The 16,907-nt window shown below is 44.0% G+C and overlaps 1 protein-coding gene across 1 annotated transcript in view; it reads left to right on the top strand.

The window, feature by feature from the left end:
• The window catches only part of Cachd1 (cache domain containing 1), a 230,692-nt gene that overhangs the window by 127,418 nt on the left and 86,367 nt on the right, over positions 1–16,907 (top strand). Inside the window, exon 4 of the mRNA XM_005353462.2 lies at positions 13,996–14,102. Coding sequence (XP_005353519.1) covers positions 13,996–14,102 — 107 coding nt within the window. The remainder of the gene's footprint in view (positions 1–13,995; positions 14,103–16,907) is intronic.

Genomic DNA, 16,907 nt, shown 5'->3' on the forward strand with positions numbered 1-16,907 from the left:
AGGGGAGTCTGTGCCATTTGGACTCCCTCATCTCATGTCGGCTAATTGGCTGATCATTGTAGGGATTGGCGTCATCAGCCAAACAGTGCTTATTATGAGTCAATAAGCAGTTTCTTTCCAGGGCGCCTCACCTCGCCCCCTACAGCTGAGTGGCTTTAGCTGAATAGATAATTCCCTCAAGCTTTTCCAGGGAGACAATCTCAAAAGTGAAGAAACTCTTAGAAGCACTTTTAAATTGGGTCCCCGCTATTTTTCAGGAGCCCTTTAAGTTGGGGCATCTACTGGGGGTGCAGTCAGTGAGTCACCAGAGAAGGCGATGGAACCCATCCCATTTCTAAGCCCAATGTAATGTGCTCTCAGGAGAGCTCCATGGTGGCATTCAGCGTCTTGCGGCTTTGTTGTAGACCAAGCAATTAGCTCAGATTCTCATGCAAGAACCTTGGCTCTTGGTTACAGTTCTCAGCATCAGCCACTGTTACAATACCCTGTATTGCCAGGGTCCTGCAGAACAGCAGAATTCACAGGGTGGATATGCGAGTGTAGGCTGGGGGTGTGGGAGGGATCGTGGTTTACTGTAGTAATAGGAGCGTCGGGGCTGCATCCCCGGCACCCCGGCCGCCTGGCTAGCTCATGCCCCGAAATAACAACACACAAACTGTATTCATTTAAACACTGCGTGGCCCATTTCTATCTAGCCTCTTCTAAGCTAATTCTCACATATTAATTCAGCCCATTTCTAATTATCTGTGTAGCACTGCTAGGTGCGCTTACCGGGAACATTCTAGCCTATGTCCATCCTGGGTCGGAGCTTCATCGTGTGTGCCTCAGAGAGCAGAATTATCACGTCTACCCGGGAGAGGGGAGCATGGCGTTTCTGAGCTCACTTCCTCTTCCTCCCAGCATTCTGTTCTGTTTACTCCTCCCACCTATGTTTTAACCTATCAGGGCCAAGCAGTTTCTTTATTGCTTAACCAATGAAATCAACAGATTGATATATGACACTCCCACATCAGTTTACCTTTAGGAATTGACAGATGTGATGATGTCTGTACAAGTCCAAAGCCTGCTGGGTGGGCTGGCAGGTTGGAGAGCCCAAGAAGAGTCACAGCTGGTCTGTAGGCAATGTGGTAGGGGGATCCTTTTTGGTGAAAGAGGCCAGTGTTATAAGAAGATCTTCATCTTGGAGCCCATGAGGCTTTGTGTTATAGGAAGCAATCTGCCTTTCTCTGAATCCATTCTTTAGCTGTTTGTCTTTCACAGGAAGATTCAGAGTGGTGTTTGACATTATATTTGGATACCATGGCCTGGCCACATTGATATATCCAACCAAACATGGTTCCCTGGGAGAAAGGATAAATGGGCAACCATTGATGTTAATTTTTTATTAAACTACAGATTTTGACAGCGAGTACCCATTCTTACTTATATACCTTGCCGCTGTGTTCTCACAGACATTTTATTTTTCAAAAGTTTAGAGCCACCTGGAATGGCGTCTCTGCATGAAGGAAGTTAGTTTTCTACACAAAGTGGCATGACTTAGATGCTGTGTCAGTTTCTCTATCAATGGGTGTAAATCTAAGTGTCACTGCTGTCCTGTGTGCTAGAGACTTGTCTTTTAACAGTTAGCATTCTGACTCATCATATTGACTTCCCTAGAGTAGGTTCTTCAGACATTTCTAGTAGATATAGAAGACGTGATATCTGTGCTTCTTAGACTTAGCTTCAAGTCAGGGGTTTGCTTTTACTCAACTCTTTCATTTTAGAGACAATTCTTTTTGCTTGTTTGTTTATTGTAATACCAGGATTGAACCCAGATCCTCACACACTCTAGGTATATGAACTGGACTGTGTCCTTGCCCTTACCCAATCTGCTCCCCTTCACCACAGAAGAAATAGCTTAAGCTATTAAGACAGTTCTTTCCTATTAAGCTTAGCTTTGCCAGATTGTGCCACAGTAGTGAGACTGGCTGTCCCCTTCTCTACCTTTCTGTATGAAGTGGAAGGGTTCTCACTCTGCTCCTCTGGGAAATGAGAGGTCTCCTCTATGCTCCGGAAACACTTCTGATTCTCCAAATCACTGTAGTTTCCCTTTAGCTTCTTAAAAGATATTTATGTCGTCTCTGATAGATTTATCCATGCATGTGTTGCTGTATCTGTCAGCACACACATATGTGGAGGCCAGAGGAGGACATCTTCCTCTGTCACCCTCTTCCTAGTTTTTTGACACAGAGCCTCTCAGTAAACCAGAAGCTTGCTGTTTCTCTGGGCCAACGGGCTGGTATCATCCTCTTCTCTCTGCTACCCTCCCTCTTTCAATGCAGGGGTTATAGACAAGGGTGGCTCTTTAATTAGAGCCATTTTACATAATAGGAGGCTTTTCATATTGTTCAAATTAGTAAGTTCTGGATTCTATGTTCATTTTTTTTGAAACATTACCTAGGTAAATAATAATTACAGAGCTAAAAGCACCCATTCATGTGTTTGGAAGAAAAATCAGATAAAAATAATGAAATCCTTCGCATGGGTATTGAAGTGGGAAAAGGATTTAAATATACTGAGATACGGAGGAGCTTTCCAGGCAAAGACGGAAATGAAGAACACTCATGGCCACACGTGACTAGCAGTGTAGACAAAGACTAGTACTTGGTGCCAGTGACGGCAGAAGCAGCTAAGGGAAATCTTCACTCTATTACACAGGGGCACAACTGCCAACTAACCAGAGCGGTGGGCTGTAGGCTCCACCAATGAGGGCAAGACCGGTACTGATGCTTCTCTGGCCCATACCACTGTGCATGACCCAGAGCAGACACTCAAATGCTCTTACTTAAATGGGGGGATTAAGATTTTTGAGAAAGGGAATGAAAGAATGAGACAAACTTGAGAGGATTTTGCTCGTTAACCGTGTGAAGAACTGGAAGACCTAGGCTGATTTCATCTATGTAAGCAAGGAACTAGAAAGACCTGCCCATGGCTGCTGGTGCCCGTCGTCTGGGCTTTTGGGAGAGGGAGGAGTCCGAGCTGGCTGGATGTAACTCTAGGGAGGTGTGAGTGTGATCATGCCTGGTGCCGAGGTGTGTTTACACTTTGTGTACCCTCTCATGTTTTTTAAGCTACAACCTCAAGGACTCTGTCAAATTCAACCTTGTGTTCAGGGAGGGCCTTCGGTAAACGTTGGCCTAAGATATGATAGGTCTGGTGGTAATGCGGATGTCGTAATTCCCAATCCACTATCCCTAGGCGGTCACTGACCACTGTTAGGAAGTTGTCTCGTGTCGTTTCATACTGCATTGCTTTTTTCTGGACATCATTCCATGTTATAAACTCTCATGTGAAGCATGAGTTGATGCTTGGTTATCCCAGCTACCATCTTTATTTAATAAGTTTATTATGTGCACGATAGACCTGAGAATAGACAGAATTGCCAAACCACTTTTAGCTAAACTTGCCTATGTCGTACCAAAGGTAGTCAATACACAAGGCATTATCATGGCTACTTTCTGATAGATCAAGGTGGGGGAAAAGCCTCACTGCTTGAGAACAGGCCAACTGTAGCCAGTGGGTATGGAAATACAAAGGCTGTTTCAAGAGAGAGGTCACAGTCAGAGGCCTCTGATAGTAGGCTTAGTGCAAAAAGTAGGCGCGGCCTTGAATGGTACCTTTGCAGGTTGGTCTAGGACAGTGGCTCTCAACCTTTCTAATGCTGCAACCCTTGAATACAGTTTTATCATTGGGGTGACCCTAATGATACCATTATTTTTGTTGCTACTTCATAACTGTCATTTTGCTACTGTTAGGGATCATAATGTAAAATTTTTGGAGATAGAGGGTTGTCAAGGGGTCACAGCCCACAGGGTGAGGAACACTAGTCTAGGAGATGACTATTTCAGACCAGAAAAACCAGTAAGTGTCCATAGAATAATCCTGTGCGGTGAGTGCAAGTTTGAGCCTGAACCGTGACCAAGGGAGATGCTCTGGGGCCTGGAGATTCCAGGATGTCTAGAGAGATTGCTTTCTGTAAGCACTAAGTTCTCAGACAAGAAAAGGCTTCAATGTGGCCCACAGTTTGCCTAGGAGAACTAGTTGACAAATGAAGACCAGCTCTGGTGAAGAGATGAACTAGCTGTCCATCATTTGGGCGAATTTGTTAATCACAAAGAGATGAACGGTATCAAGCCAGCAAACCTGACCACCCGAATTTAAGTTTCAGAACTGTGTGAGATGGGAGGAAAGACCTTACTCCACAAAAATGTCCTTCGACCTCCATGTGTACACTGTGGCATGCCCTTGCCTCCAATAATAGTTAAAACACCAGATAATACCTGAGACACAATAATGAGTACACAAAAGAAGTGTAAGTAACAGAATAAAATGCCAACTCTGGAACCATGGTGTAGAGGTGATACCAATAAGGCTTCCTAGAGGGTTTGGTGAGGAGGAAGATTTTTAAACAGCCTTTGCAAGATTTATTTTCAGCTGATGTGTATGTGTGTTTTGTCTGCAAGTATGTATGCGAACCACATGTGCGCGTGGTGCCTGTGGAGACCAGAAGCAGGGGTCAGGTCCCCTGGATCTGAAGTTTCAGGTAGTTGTGAGTTGCCATGCAGGTGCTGGGAATCAAAACAATGTCCTCGCCAAGATCACCCAGTGCTCTTGACCACTGAACCATCTCTCCAACCCCAAGGAAGATTTTAAAAGATACTTCTAATTTTTATTTTTTATTTATTTTTTTTTAAGATTTATTATGTATACAATATTCTGTCTGTGTGTATGCCTGCTGGCCAGAAGAGGGCACCATACCCCATTACAGATGGTTGTGAGCCACCATGTGGTTGCTGGGAATTGAACTCAGGACCTTTGGAAGAGCAGGCAATGCTCTTAACCTCTGAGCCATCTCTCCAGCCCCTACTTCTAATTTTTAAATTGAGTATCTTGGAAATCTGTAAAGGGTGAAAAAATAGAGGCAAAAGATTTGCAGGGAAAATGGATTGACTGTGAATTGCTAATTTGGGTGATAGATTGCATGCTTATCAGTCACTGGGGATGTTGGAAAAGCCATTGGGGTTAACCCTTGTTAACTTCTTTTCTGGGCCCACAAACCTTTTAATATCATTATAGAATGTGCATAGTGGTTCAGGAAATGTGTCAATTTATTTTCAAGATACTTTTTATCTAACACATGTAATTGTTAATATTTATAGGAGACACTGATGTGTTTAATTTGCGTATATACTGTGTAGTGGCCAGATCCCTTCAGAAATGTTTAGCTCTAGTGTTAATTTTTTCCATAAAATTTGTATTTCTAGACTTAACATCTAACCTACATTTTTTTCCCAAGTCTAATCAAGGTAGTACACGTAGAAATGATGACATAAGATTTTTGACCCTCTCTCTGTTCAAGTTTTTGTTACTATGCTTTTTTCTGCTGAATGAAACATTGTGACTGAGGTGTTTTTGTGATGGTGACTTCTGTTCTTTCGTTTTCTCTGTGTCACAAGGCCAAAAAAGAAAGACAAGCTTGGTCCTTTGTGTTTAATTTTCTTTCTAGCCTTGTTCCTTCCCCAGGAAGATGCGTTTTGCTCACAGAGCCCCGGATGGAAATCCTTCCCTTTCATGTCACTCTCTGTGTGCCTTATCGGGCCCTCCCATCTTCGCTTCCCTGAGCAGTTATTACCTGGAGTTCTGCTCACCACCCGTCCAAGCTCTGCAGATATTGGTACCAGCAGGCCTCGAGCTGAGCTAAGAATCCACCAAGGATTTTACAGAACATTTGCATTAGAAGTGACTCGGTTATGTTATGAAATTTACAGAAAAGGGGCTGCATGCTTTTGTAATTCAGTAACAACACCCCTCGAGTCCTGTGAGCAGGATTTGTGAGGCAGGAACCGTGTCTGCCCAATTTTTAGCCATGTCTCCCTCTGATTTCCAGAGAAGACAGTGTAGAGAGATGTAACAGGGCCCGGGGAAGTGGGTTTAGAATCTGGGTTCCTGATCCCAATGAGTTGGGGATTTTATTGCTGTGTATTTTGTTCTCTTGTATGAGGCGGGCTCTCACTGTGTAGCACAGACTGGCTTTGTCCTCACTGGCCTCACTGGCCTCCTGTCCTCCTGCCCACTTGCCTCTCTCTCCCAAGTGTTAACTGTAGACATGCACCTTCATGCCTGGCTCAAATGAATTTTTCTTATAATGACAAAATAATTTGACCAAACGTGAAATTAGCAGTAAGGATGGATCCCCTGTCCCTTGAGGTGCTAAATTATGTTCCGTCTTAGACTGTTGTTTAAGACTACCGAGAGACACATTAAATGACAAAGTAGCAGAATATAAAGTCCTAACCGTCTAGATTTTGTTACCTAGACTAAAACCCAAGTCATGTTCCTGCAACAGTATGTGCGATTTCGGGGGTGGGGGAGGGGGCTGGCTGGCTAGGTAGCTGCATATGTGAGACTATTATTGACAAGAAGCTTCTTCACTTCAGAGGCACCTGCTTGAGGGCAGCTGAGTGAGGTCCCCACTTTCTCGATTTTCCTATGTCACCTGTTCTGACCGAAGGGTGAGAGCCACCTCAATGCTTCCAGTATTGGATTTCACCACCTGCATTTTCTGAATTTGGAGTGGAATTTGTCTTGTGGTTTTCCTTTTAAAGTCTGGTTGGGAGAAGTAGAATGCAGTAAAGGGCTAGCCTAGCTCCAAAGAGTAGAGCTTGTCTCAGCTGAAAAGCCATCCTTAAGCTTGTCATATGCTTTATGGTACTGAACTTGCAAAACCGCTTTAAAGGTTGCTGTTTGAGAACCATTCTGGCTGTGATGTCTTAGCTAGTGTGATGGTGTGAGCATCTGTCTTCACCCGTACCTCTAGTAACCTTTCTCAGGCACATCAGGCATTGCGCTCTGGGCCTTGCATGGCCTGCATGGGCAGGTCTAGCTCCTTAATGCATCCTGAGCTGGAAGCTGGACCAGCTCATCTCCGTGGTCACCTGCTAGCTGTTTTGGATGTCTCTATGGTGCAGCTCACCCACTGTCTGCTATTGACTCAAAGAGGAAATTCACAATTTGTAGTCTCTGGCCTAGCGTGGGATGTGAGCCTCTAGGCTTCCTGCATTTCTTCATTTGGCAATAATGACCAGTCCTTTACAAGTCTGAGTCTGGCCAAGAGCCCAAGGATAAAGGAATAGAGGGAAGGGTCACCCCCTCTTTGTGTCTTCTAAACAAAAGGAGTGTTTCAGTAAATAACGGTGAAGTGAGGCCTTCCTTATGGTGGTCTATAAAGGGTACTGCCAGGCCACAGTTCCCTTTTGTGTTATGTTTTTCTCTTCTTATTGTGTCCAGCCTTCTCACACTTAGCCTACTGATGAGGGAGATAAGGATAAATAAGTGTTTGATGTGGTTATATGTTCTCTCCCAATTCCCCAGATGTCAACTCTCCAGTCCCACAGTGTGGTGATGTGTTATGAGGAAATGGCTGGAGGGAGTATGTTGTTCTCCAGGGCGCTTAGGTTGGTGCCTCACCTTCCAAGGACACTGGAAACCAGCTCTTGTTTCCAGCCTGGCGTGGTTGAACCCTGGAGATATAATCCTTATTGCTGATAAGAACAAAAGGAATGTGACTTATCTCCCCGATCTCTGTGGTGATGGAAGGAAAGCCTATTTCTTGCAATGTGATTACATGCTATTTGACAGCTTTTCCATTTGCCCGCTCATTCAGGTGTTTGGATAAGTATGCTCGGTTGTGGGCGTTTGAGGATCATTGACTTGATGAACGCGGTGGCTCCTTTTTGAAGTGATGTTCTTCTTACCCCTTTCCTCCGTCATTCGGAGTTTAAATATTTGCCAATGCAGATGTTCGATTTTTATCTTAGCTCTTCCTCTGTTTAACTTTATTCTCGTGGGTCGTTAAGTGGAAGATAAGGAGTTCTTGTTTAATTCTTTTCAACGGGTGTTGCTCAAATATTTGGAAAGCAGCCCGATCCAAGTAGGGAATGAGCAATCAGGAACCTGGCTGTACGGAGATGAAGAGCTAAAGCAAGCTAGGCACTAGATGGGCTGTCACTAGGGCCAGGGGGTGTGTGAGGCGCTGGAGTTTTTGTCTATTCCCTTCCCTAGAGGCTCCTGAAGCTACTGGTGAGAGCTGTGGTTTCTTGTGTGTGTGGTTCTTAAAGCAACAGTGCTGCATTCTGCCAGGGCCAGTTTGACCTGGGAGCTCCGCTGGGAGGTCTTGTCAGCATTTGCTCCCCACTCCATTCAGAACTGATACCAGCTTTGCCTCAGAAGAAAGGAAGGGGGGAGAGAGAGAGAGAGAGACAGAGACACAGAGAGAGACAGAGAGAGAGAGACAGAGAGACAGAGAGAGAGGAGAGGAGAGGAGAGAGGCAGTGAGAGGAAAGAGAGAGAGGGGAGGAGGGAGAGAGGGAGGGAGGGAGAGAGGGAGGGAGGAAGAGAGAGAAGTGGGGGAAGGAGGGGGAGAGAGAGGCAGGGGAGGGAGAGAGGGAGAGAGAGAGACCGACTGAGAGACTCTTACACTTGTCTCTGCAGTTTAGCGGAGTGATTAAAAAGAAGCTAACAAATGAAAACCATATCCCCGACCGCCTCGGCTGCCTTCACGCTGGCTTTGTGTATGGACTCGTGAACACTCTAAGCCTTGCTCTTCTGAGAAATCCCCCAGGATTTGCTTCTTAAATCATTGCCTTAAAAATGTATCCATGAACAATACCACATTTCACCGCCGCTCTGGGAACCCACACCAGGGGTTTGGTTTTGGTGTGTGCGCTATGATAAATTGGGCCGGCTTTCCTGGAAATGTTCAGAAAAACCCAGGATTCTGGATGATTTGCCTGGCAAATCACCTTCCCTAGAGAATTTAAACAAAGACCAAGGAACAGATTCAGGAAGTAAACCCCAAACGGGGCGTGTGCGTCTGTCTTTCCTTTATATCTTTTTCTAAACCGGGATGCCCCTGGAAAGTTGACTTACACTGCGGATCCAGGCTGAATGGAATCCAATTGGAAGTCACTTGAACACGGTTTTGATGTAAGATTCAAAGCTTCTGCAAATTTATTTTATCTTCTACATTTGCTGATCTCCTGCTTGTAAATCCTGTTGAAGGAGAATAAAAATGACTGCAGCCTGATGGGAATTAAATGTCTGAAGTTCAAAGCAGTTTGCACATCAGAGCAAGCGTCAATCAAATGAACATCTTGCAAGGCAAGCAGGGAGTGAATTTCTCCATGGGGAAGAGATCAAAGTGGGAGTCACAGCCCTGTTTTCTCCCTCGGGACGCAGTTTCGACCAGTTGTTCATGAAAGTAAATCCAAAAGGAAGGTTTTCTTTCTTTCTTTCTTCCTTTCTTTCTTTCTTTCTTTCTTTCTTTCTTTCTTTCTTTCTTTCTTTCTTTCTTTCGGGGGTAGGAGAGATGGAGTTATTTTTCTAGAAACTGAATTTGAAGCAACGGTTTTATCATATGAAAATAAGTAGAGAAGTCGGATTTAATCCATTATCTTCTTTCTAAGACTCAAGGTCTAAAGGAGATTTAGGAGGATTTTGCTATTGCTAACTTTCTAAAAGCTTAATATAAAGAATGAGATGACTCAAGCCTTTTAAACTGATCGCTTATTCATCTTATATGAAAATGTGTCGTTTTTCTAGTTCTTGACCTCTCTATAAACCTGGACTTAAGTGTATGATTGGCAGCTAATGCACCCCTCAATGCAAAATGGTTTAGATAAGTCCTAAGAGTAACTGACATGTTTTCATAGAGAATCTCAACCATAAACTTTGTTTCCATGGGCCCCAGATCTGAGTGAGGAGCATGCTGTTTTTTAGAAATTGCTTTTCTTGGTGGCGCATGGGCATTAAATGAGCTCCTGCCATTGGGCGGTTGACCATTCTCCCTAGGCTAGTTTCCATAGTGTACCAAGATGACTAAGCAGGTTCCCTTCTCATGTTTGGAGTTCAGCAGGTTGGGAGTCCAGACAACAGCGGGCATTAGTACGTGTGTGTGTGTGTGTGTGTGTGTGTGTGTGTGTGTGTGCACGCGCGCGCGGGCGCATGCATGCATTCAATGCGTGCAATGGGAGGGCTGAGAGATAATCCCCTTTTGTTTTTGCTTCTAGCAGTTACTGATGCTTACCTAGCTGCCCCACTAGCTCCAGACACTCTCCTCCCCTTCTCTTGCTTTATGCCCTCCGATGACATTTCTTCCTTACCTGACTGACACTTCCGGGCCATAAGTAGTGATGAAAGCATCAGGGTGGGCATGTTTCCAGGCTTTACGTGAATTTGCAAGTAAACAGGTGCATGCCCTCCCCCCCACCCCCCATGCTAAGGCACAGTAGAAGTGAGGAAACTCACTGGAAGGAGAGAGATGAGAGCTCAAGGGTTTCTGGCGACTGGTTGCCTACCAGGGCTTCCCTCACTGCTGACTGCCATCCCACCCCCACTAACAAAGCTTTAGTTGGTAGAAAGGAAAGATAAATTGCTCATCTTATGTTTGGATTTTTATTGATGATATTGTTTCAGTGTTAATGGTCCCCTTTACCCTGAAACTTAGGGTCTTGAAACACAGCCACCACTGTGACCCTATTAGAAAGTGAGGCCTTTGGGGAACAACTGCAGAAAGGTCCTGGCTGTGGACAGATAGATGCCTTATCTGGGCACACATGGACTGTATCTGAGCTGAAATTTCCCTGCTGGGGTGTGTCAGGCACTTTCCTGCATTGCCCTTTGCAGTGAGCAATTTCTTCTTTGTCATCTAGAAGCAGAATGTGTGGGTCTCTTAGCAAGAGTTGGGTTCAGCTTTCGAGTCTTCCTCATTGCCTTCCCTTGCCGTGTATCCTAGGTTTTTCTCCACTCTGAAATGGGTAGGTCTAAAGGGGCTTCGTAATTTGCATAGCGGAGCCTAGCTATGAGCGTCAGGCAACCCTGTATTCCATTCTGTTCCATTCTCTTGACCCAAACCAAACCCAAAAACTCTCTAACCTTAATGGACTAAATCCAAAGACCCTTTGTCCTTAGAGTCTTTAAGATATAATAAGGATTACCTGTGCTCATACAGAAAGCCATTCTCTTAATTGATTTTCAAAGGTTTGTGTGACAACATTGAAGGGCTTTCTTGGTCCTCAGAAACAGCCAAACTCAGATTCTGTGTCCCCAAATCCATAAATGGATCCCTCCAAAGGCAAAGCCCAGCATCCACCCTGGGTGATTCTGGTATAGCTAGATAGTGAATATTTTACAACCATTCAAATGAGTCAGTTTTCATCAAAACATCAGGAACCTTCTGGGCAGCTCAGAATGTGACTGGGCACATGAATATTTATAACAAGTCTGTTCAAATGAGTGCCTATTTGACAAAAACAATGCTAAATATTATGACTACACCATAGAATAAAACTAGCTATATGTTTTCTCCTTTCTTATCTATTAATGAAGTTTAGTTCACAAAATCCATCAACACACACACACACACACACACACACACACGGCTGAGGAGGTGGCCCAGTGAGTGAAGAGCTTGCCACACAAGCACGGTGACCTGAGTTCAGATTCCCAGACCCATGTGAAAGCCAAGCACAGCAACCTGGGCCTTTAAACCCCATACTGGAAAGGGCAGAGACAGAAAGATCCTGGGGGCTTTCTGGTAGAACTGTGTAGCCAAAAGCAAGCTTCAGGCTTCTAGCCATAAAACAAGCTTCAGGCTTGGGGAAAGACCCTGTCTATAACAATAAAGTAGAATGTGATAAAGGAAAACACCTAACGTCAACCTCTGGCCCCCTCACAGAACCACAAATCACATAGCTGACACCTCTCCCCCGTCCTGTCTCTCCATAAATAGAACCATAAATTTAATATATGAGACAAACTTTTGGGAGAATGTAGAGGCCCTTGGATAGTTGAGAAGCCATCCCACATCAGGATAGACCTTTCTTGGGAAGTGACATGCAAATATGGACCTGAGAGATGGCCAGGCAGATAGGAGAGCCTTCTAGACTTCTTCAGTTGACCGATATGACCACCACAGTTCAGTGACTGTTCACACTTGATCTTAAATAAATAGGAAAGGTAGTATCTCCATTACACTGGTCATATTTCAAATGCTCAGTAGCTATATATTACCATACTGGACAGAGCAAAAGCTATATGTATTCTTCATCTAAGATTTTTCTAGACCACCCTGGTCTCATCCAACTTGAAGAAACAGTTTGACACGCCATCCTTTTTGGTTTTTTGTTTGTTTTGTTTGTTTGCTTTTTTTTCAAGAGAGAGTTTCTCTGTGTAACAGTCCTGGCTCTCCTGGAATTCACTTTGTAGTCCTGGCTGCCCTCATATTCACAGAGATCCGCCTGCCTCTGCCTCTGCCTCTGCCTCTGGAAAGGCATGTCCACCATGCTCGGCTGCACACCACCTTTTGTTTTGTTTTGTTTTATTTTGTTTTGTTTTGTTTTGTTTTTAGAAAACTACACTTTATTATTAGAAAACAGCTACACTCAGCTTTGCATTCTCTGTGGCTGCTTGTGCACTCTAGTGACAGAATGGAAGTGTCCCAACAAAACTTATAACCTGTAAGACCCCAAATATTTATCGTCTGGTCTTCTATGAGAGCATTTGTGAAGGCAATGACTTCTGCCTTCTAGCACACAAGGACAATAAGATTGTGGATGGTCATGCTAGCAGCATGGACTTAGGTAGATGGTACTGTGCTGATCTCTCCTTTCTCCTCATCCGTGGCTTCGAAGGAAGCCGTCTTCTCATCCTGACAAATTGGAACAAGATAGAGCCACTGTGTGGGGGGAGCATCATTGTCCTTTGATGTGAAGCCAACATTGTTGATAGAATTCTCAGCTGGGCTGCTGACTAGAATAAAAGGGCTCTTAAAACCCAGTTACCTCATTCACCTTTGAGATGATACTTAAAAAATATTCCTCTCACTACTGAGAACTCAAGAACAATGGCAATGGGTTTTTGATCCTACTGCACGTACTGGCTTTGGGGGAGCCTAGGCAGTTTGGATGCTCACCTTACTAAACCTGGATGGAGGTGGGTGGTCCTTGGACTCCCCACAGGTCAGGGAACCCTGATTGCTCTTTGAGCTGATGAGGGAGAGGGACTTGATCGGGGGAGGGGGAGGGAAATGGGAGGCGGTGGCGGGGAGGAGGCAGAAATCCTTAATAAATAAATAAATTTAATAAAAAAAATATTCCTCTCTTTTTAGGAGTTGAAACTGATGTGAAAACATAGCTCCCTTTGATAAATCTGGTTCAGCAGTTCTTAGGTTTTATGAGATGACCAGCAGATAATCCAAAGTCATGAATGATTAGATGGATCTTGAGTTTAGGGCTGTCCCTCCTAATATATAGTAATGGAATCTCATCTATTCACAGGTTAATTGATGAGATATATACTCTATGTACTGCAAGATTTAAAGACCTGGTGTTGGGTTGAGTTTTGTGACCGCCTTCTGTAGTCTCTGGAGGCTCCCTCTGCCTCTGAAATCTGAAATAGAATATATGGAAACTGAAGCTTTTTATCCTTTCTTACTGACTATATCAGTGTGTGTCCTGGTAGATTCTTTCAAATGGTTGCTTCTTTGAGCAGATGGTCCACTGGCTCCACCTGCAATCTGCCTCTACTTCATGTCTGGTTGACCCACCTATACTTCCTGCCTGGCCAATCAGCATTTATTTAAAACATGATTGACAGAATACAGACAGTTCTCTTGCACCTGGTACTCCTTTTCCTCACACATTATTTATAAATTTTTTTTTGTTTTGTTTTGTTTTGTTTTTGTTTTTCAGGACAGGGTTTCTCTGTGGTTTTGGAGCCTGTCCTGGAACTAGCTCTGTAGACCAGGCTGGTTTACTGTCTTTCTGTTATTAATTCACCATCTGACTCTTTATGGTCTAGCCTATTCATACATGAATGTATGATTATTTTTGTTGGTTGTTTTTTTCTAGATGCCAAACCCGCCAGTTATGCACTGCTAATCCTTTCCCGTTGTTTTAGGTTTGATGGGAACTTTAACACCAATGTATCGAGAACAGTGAGTTGTGATCGACTTTCTACTACTGTGAACAGCAGAGCTTTCAACCCAGGACGAGACTTAAATTCAGGTCAGCATTTGGTTTTTCATTTCCTAAAGGTGAAGTACGTCTCACATAGTCACACTGAACAAATGCAATGCCTCAAATGTTTTTGTTTCCATTTTAAAAGACAATATTACGTACTTAAAATTGTATGTGTTTCTTGGGAAAGTAAACTCTATAGGAAAGAAGGGAAGACTATCAAGTCGGTGTGTATTAAGCATGTGTTATATAACTGTATTTATGGCCCCTGCCAAGTACTACACCAGGCTCCCTCAATACAGCTTTTCATTCCATAGGACTTGTATATTCTTTATTTTATAGGCTATGTCAGAGACCCAGCTATATTGTTATAATATGAGGTGTTAATTTGCATTTTATTTTTTCTATCAATAATCTTTAAATTTGTTTTAGGAGTTTCCAGACAAACATTGAGAGGGTTTTCTATAGTGGAGTCGGCACCATTACACTATAGGCTGAGATTGCATTTGCTTCTTTATCTCATTGGAACGCCATTATATGCCGTGGTAATAACTCGTCGGGACCTTTGTTTACACAGCAGCTTCCAATGTCAAAGTCCTCCGGCCTCTCTCCTTTCTTGCCCTGGAGGTTCTGTTCCAAGTACCTCTCCGGCACTGTCTTGGGCACACTCATACTTGCTGGTTGAAATCTCAAGACCTGGAGGCTTCCCCATTTAAGAGCTGGGAGGACTTTCAGAAATAACACCAGCCTCAAGTTTCAGGTTTTACCAAGACCCGGAAAGATCTTAAGCCTTCACATGCTGGGAAGTTGAAAGATCTAATCCTTAAACATGAAGGTCTGTATTTCCCAAACCCCAGAACTCTTATAGACACATAAAACTCAAGAGAGAAGCCAGAAGAGCGGAATATTTACTTCCAGGACCCCATCCAGTCTCTGCCTCGGGGAGAGATTGCAGTCTTTGGGAATTGTATATACAAACCAGGGAGCCTGTTGGGTCCAGAAAGAAAGAGTTGTAAGTCTGAAGCTTCTTGGGGGATAATGAAACTGTAACCGCTAGATAAATGGTCCAGCCTTCAGCCGCCGGCACATGCTCTGAGCCAAGGTGCGCCACGTACATACCCAATCATTTTTATTCGGTCAGAGAGGCTGAGTTCTCTAGAGCAGGTGAGGTTTACTGCTACACAAGAAGTTACATGAGAACAGTTTTCATCAAAAGAGAATATATGCATGGACTATGAAAAGCAGGCTAATTATGGAAGATTCTACAGTTGGCACAGGCCTCAGAGTTGACACTGGGTTCTCAAGCTTAGTGCTTTTCCTCAGAAACGCTCGGGAACACAAGACATGTTGCTGCGATCACCTGCGAATAGAATCGGGTGTGAGTGTTTCCCACACACACAGGGCAACTCAGCGCTGTCTGTGGTTCAGCCTTAAAAGTCACGCTGACTTCAGAGGTTTCCACTTGAGTTGCTGAAGAAAAAAACTAGTGCAGTGTTCATTTACATAAGATCTAGAGACCCATTTCATAATTTTGATAGTTATCTTTTAAGGATGCCGAAGTATTATTCATTGCAAGCTAAGCAGAAGTTGCTTTTAGAATCAGGAAAAGATAAAGCAAGGGGATTGCAGTCTATAGTAGCTCCTCGGTTTGGTTCTGGGCTATCCTCTGTGGACACACAAACCCGCAGAAGCTCAAGTCCTTAGGTGAAATAGTGTGATATTTGCATGCAGAGTTTGTGCTCCCTTTCATATTTTAAAATCATCTCCAGATTATAATGCCAAACCTCGTGCAAATGTCATGTCAATGGCTGCCACACCCACACTGTATGCTTTAGGGAATGACAGGGAAAGGTCTCCACCGTTCTGTGCACTCAGGTGTTTCCGCGCATTTTCAAGCTGATGTTGGTTGAGTGCACTGATGTGGAAGACTGTTTTTCACTTTCTCTGGGAAGACAGTGCCTTGGTTCGCATGTCTCTGCAGATGTCGAGGTTCAGAGGAGGGTTCCATTAACTCCTGCTTCTTCAACTGGGACAATAAGAAAGGACAAGCTGATGCTGGGATTACCTCCTGCATTACTAGGTGGCTCATTCGGGAAAATGCTCGCCACAGAGCAGTAGGACCTGAGTTCAAATCCCCAGAGCCCACATACAGCTGAGTGTGGTAGTGCCTATCTCTAATCCTGAGCTAGATGGTTAGTGGGAACAGGAGTATCTCTTGAAGTTCACAGGTCAGCTAGCCTGGCATACACAGCAACAAACAACAAAAGGGTACCCCCTTCTAAAGAAGGTCAGGACCGACACCTAAGGTTGTCCTTGTGACTTCTGTACGTGTGCTGTGACTCATGCATACCTGTCTACACTTACATGCATGCATACACACATACCTACACATACTATCTATGTCCATATCCAAGGGCAGATGGAGGCAGAACGAGGGTGGTGTATGCACCCATGGAGTCTAGCATGACACTCTCTTGCCTCTAGGACCTCCTACCTCGGGGAAGGATCAGGCCTTAGATCTGGGCACAGCTGCAGCCAGGGCCTCATTCCTATTTCTTTACCGTCTGGTGTTTACTCCAGGTTTTTGACAGTGAGCTCATTGCTGGGATCTAGCGCCATCATTAATAATAATAATAATTAATAATAAGAGCACCATACCTTTTTCTAATTGAATACAGAAGCCATTTTCCCAAGTCATCACCACCTAGTCACTAACTAGAATAAATACACATAACTAGAATTTATTCAATAAGTATTTATTAAACACCCTGCCACATGATAAATACTTGGCCAGAAGTTATCAACAGAACAAAGAGCTTATTTAGAAACGGAGAGTTACTGGTGGCGAACAGA

Source organism: Microtus ochrogaster, chromosome 10, assembly GCF_000317375.1.
Source record: "Microtus ochrogaster isolate Prairie Vole_2 chromosome 10, MicOch1.0, whole genome shotgun sequence".
Taxonomy (NCBI): domain Eukaryota; kingdom Metazoa; phylum Chordata; class Mammalia; order Rodentia; family Cricetidae; genus Microtus; species Microtus ochrogaster.